This window comes from Octopus bimaculoides, chromosome 11, assembly GCF_001194135.2.
Source record: "Octopus bimaculoides isolate UCB-OBI-ISO-001 chromosome 11, ASM119413v2, whole genome shotgun sequence".
In the NCBI taxonomy this organism is placed as follows: Eukaryota; Metazoa; Mollusca; class Cephalopoda; order Octopoda; family Octopodidae; genus Octopus; species Octopus bimaculoides.
In genome coordinates, this window is record NC_068991.1 from 60,679,370 (window position 1) to 60,683,294 (window position 3,925).

General features: G+C 38.1%; 1 protein-coding gene across 1 annotated transcript in view; it reads left to right on the plus strand.

The window, feature by feature from the left end:
• The window catches only part of LOC106875738 (DDB1- and CUL4-associated factor 4), a 12,864-nt gene extending 10,095 nt beyond the window's left edge, over nucleotides 1-2,769 (plus strand). The window contains exons 4-6 of the mRNA XM_014923986.2: nucleotides 188-355; nucleotides 1,628-1,742; nucleotides 2,482-2,769. Of these exons, the coding sequence (XP_014779472.1) occupies nucleotides 188-355; nucleotides 1,628-1,742; nucleotides 2,482-2,684 (486 nt within the window). The 3' untranslated portion in view covers nucleotides 2,685-2,769. The remainder of the gene's footprint in view (nucleotides 1-187; nucleotides 356-1,627; nucleotides 1,743-2,481) is intronic.
• The last annotated feature ends 1,156 nt before the right edge of the window (nucleotides 2,770-3,925 follow it).

Sequence of the window (3,925 nt, forward strand, 5' to 3'; positions counted from 1 at the left end):
TTTTTTGTGGAGAGGGTTATTGTTTAGCTGGAAAATGTGTAGATTAATGGGCTTGGAATGATGATGGTGATCCATTAAATTTATGGTTGTGCATGACAAACTGTTTCTAGAGATTATTTAATTTACCTGTTGGTTATACTTTGAATTTAATGATTGCATTTATCTTTTGTCTTTATTACTCATCTAGACCGATTCAACCCTGGTTCATGGAACTCGTCAAGGTGACATTTTGGTTCATGACCTCAGAATTCAGTCTTCCAAGCATGCTGCTGTGATGGAGCAACATAATCCTGTATGTTCTCTGAACTCCTTACAGAACGGTTATCATGTGATAGCTGCTGATTTCAAAGGACAAGTAAGTTTGCTTTCACACATAAGCGTTCCAATTTACACACCACTACTGTAGGTTTGTATTCATAAAACAATACTATATAATTAGATATTTTCATACATCAATTAGAGGGAATAAAGGATAAAGAACCTTTCTAAGTCATATAGTCTCATACAGCCGGTTCCCTGTTTTCCGTGGCGCACATGTTTCCCCCTGGATGGGACACCAGTCTGTCACAGAATTGCTCATTTTTTACCATTGCTCTGCAACAAGGAAAGCCAAAACAAAAAAAAAGAGCCTTCACATGGCTGCAGACCATGTAAAAAATACTGGTGATGGTGTCATTTAAAAAGTACCTAGTATGCACTGTGAAGTGCATACTAGGTACTTAGGAAGGGCATCCAGCCGTAGAAACCAAGCCGAAACAGACAATGGCACTTGGTATGGCCCCTGGCCTTGCCAGTTCCTATCAGGCCATCCAACCTATGCCACCAACATGGAAAACAGCTAATAAATGTTGATGAGGATGATGTTGATATATAATGCCTGTTTTCTATGCTGGGCATTGGTTGGATGGTTTGAAAGTATCTGGTGAGTTATAGGGCTGCATTGAGTTCCAATGTCAGTTTTGGCATAGTTTTCTATGATTGGAAAACCACAATATGTAGCCTTTTAGTCTATAATACATGACCAACTGAGCTACTTCAACTAGCTGTAATTCGACTCATAATTTATGGTAATGCAGGTGCGGGTGTGGCTGTGTAATGAAGTTTGCTTCCTAATTGCATGGTTTCAGGCTCAGTCCCACTGCATGTCACCTTGGGCAAGTGTCTTCTACTATAGCCCAAGGCCAACCAAAGCCTTTTGAGTGGATTTCAGAGACACAAACTGAAAGAAGCCTGTATGTGTGTGTATGAGTGTGATTGTTGTAAATGAATTTCGTTCATTCCCAATATTCTTCAAAAACATATTTGGACATGGGGAAATATTGCCTTGCTTGGAAGCAGGTAAGGGTTGGCAACAAGAAGGACATCTGGCCATAGAAAACTTGCCTCAATAAACTGTCTGACCCATACAAACTTGAAAAAGTGGATGTTAAAACAATGGCGTTGAAGGTAATTAAGTGGAAGAAATTATAGAATGTCAAATTAATTGTACAACAGTATTCATTTGGGGTTTTGCAGAATTCAAATCTCATTGGAATATATTCTGTTTTCATCCCTCCAGATACATTAAAATAAATATCATGGTTTTCTCTCATTTGTAAATGTCTTTTTTTTTCTCTTTTTTCTCCAGATAAAATTATGGGATTTCCGCAAGAAACGTACCCTACACGAGTACACTGGCCATGTCAATAAACACTGTCATCTTCCTGTGCATATTGATCACTCAGAACGTTTCTTATATGCAGGTAACTATTTCTTTATATTTTTCTACTTTGTTTTTCCTTTTTTTTTCTGCTTTGTTACATTTTTGTCTGTTTTTTTTTTTATATCTACTCTTAGAGTTAGATAGATATTCAAATTTAAAGATTTGCATGTTTTTAGAGTAGTATACAAGATAGGTCAACCACTGGAGCTGTTGCTGTTTTTGTTGTTGCTTAGAGCTTTACTCCACCCCAGTCAGTCCTGATTGTGCATACCTATAATTTAAGAAGTTCAAATATTGATCATCACATCAATTTTTTTTAAGGTTTACTGTATCCAAGACTACATTAACACATGCATGCCAGGGTGTGATTTGAGGTAAATTAGGCTGTTATTTCTAACAGATTTGGTGACCATGAATAGCTACTTTGTTGACACTACTGACATTTTTATCTGTGTGTATCTCTGTGTTGTGTTTATTCCCCACAGTTGTCTGACAACCAACGTTGGTTTGTTTATATCCCTGTGACCTAGCCATTTGACAAAAGAGACCGAAATAAAGTACCAAAGTCAATTTATTCGACGTAAAACCTTTGAAGGTGGTGCCCCAGCATGGCTGCAGTCAAATGACTGAAACAAGTAAAAGAAAGATATATAACAATAATTCATTAGGAGCATAGTCATGAAAGACGTAAGAAAAAGATGTAAAAAAAATTATGACTTTTTAAAAAAAATTTTAAAATAAAAACTGTAAATAATCTCACGATTTTATTTATATTTCAGTGGGCCAAGACTGTTACTCAAGGTTCTGGGATATGAAGACTGGTATCTTATTAAAAAGCATACCACCACCTCATCCATGTTCTCTGGACTTTATTCCTGCCATCCATTATTCAGACCATTGGGCTGGTCTCCATGGTAATTCTGCTATGCTGATGGCAATAAAAGATGAATTTCACTTATATGCATGTGATATATCAGAGTGATCTATATATTTTTTTATCAATTCATTTAAGACACGGAAAGAGAAAAGAAACCACGGATACTTATGGAAATAAATATTGCATTTTGTTTGGTTGTTTTATTCATTTTCTAAAATTATATTTGTGTGTGTGTGTACAAACTGTCCAACCCATGCCAGCATGGAATGTTAAATGATAATGATATATATATATATATATATATATATAGACACACACACATACAGTCAACAGGTGAGATCCAGAGATGATTAATATAGAAAACATGTAGTGTTCAAATGATTTGAACTTATTCTCCAAAGTCTTTTTTGAGGACTAAGTTTGCTACAAGAGGAATACAGATGAGCTGATATGAAGATAGTGATGCAAATTAACATGCATGGGTTTGATATATAAAATATGCATACATACATATACACATGTGCATCAGCATGGCCGCAGCTCTGAGCTGAAACTAGAGGGGAAAAAATATAAATATAGGGATACCCCTGTACTGGCGACACATGGGGTGCACCATTTTGGGCGTGGCCGTTGCCAGTGCCGCCTGGCTGGCCTTTGCGGGATTTTCGATCAGGATCGTTGCCGGTGCCCCTGGACTGGCTCTTGTGCGGGTGACACATGAAATGCACCATTTTGAGCGTGACCGTTGCCAGGGCCGCCTGGCTGGCCTTCGTGGGATTTTCGAGCGAGATCGTTGCCAGTGCCCCTGGACTGGCTTTTGTGCGGGTGGCACATAAATTGCACCATTTTGAGCATGGCCGTTGCCAGTACCGCCTGACTAGCCTTCGTGCGGGTGACACGTAAAAGCACCCACTACACTCTGAGTGGTTGGCGTTAGGAAGGGCATCCAGCTGTAGAAACTCTGCCAAATCAGATTGGAGCCTGGTGTAGCCATCTGGTTTCACCAGTACTCAGTCAAATCGTCCAACCCATGCTAGCATGGAAAGCGGTTGTTAAACGAAGATGATGATGATGATGATATGTATAGAGAGAAACAAGAATTAAAAATATTAAGAAAATGAACACTTGTGTGTAAGCATGTAGATATATATTTACAGAACAAATTTACAAAGAGTACAAAAAAATCTGGATAACTAAGAGTATTTTAGGTCCGACAGCTGTTTCTAAAGGCTCAGAATTATGTAAAAGTTGCAATGTTGGTAGATGGAGTGTGCAAAAAGTTGATATGCAACCAATAGTGGATGCATATGAACATTGCCATAAACCCAGCCAACGTTATCAAAGTG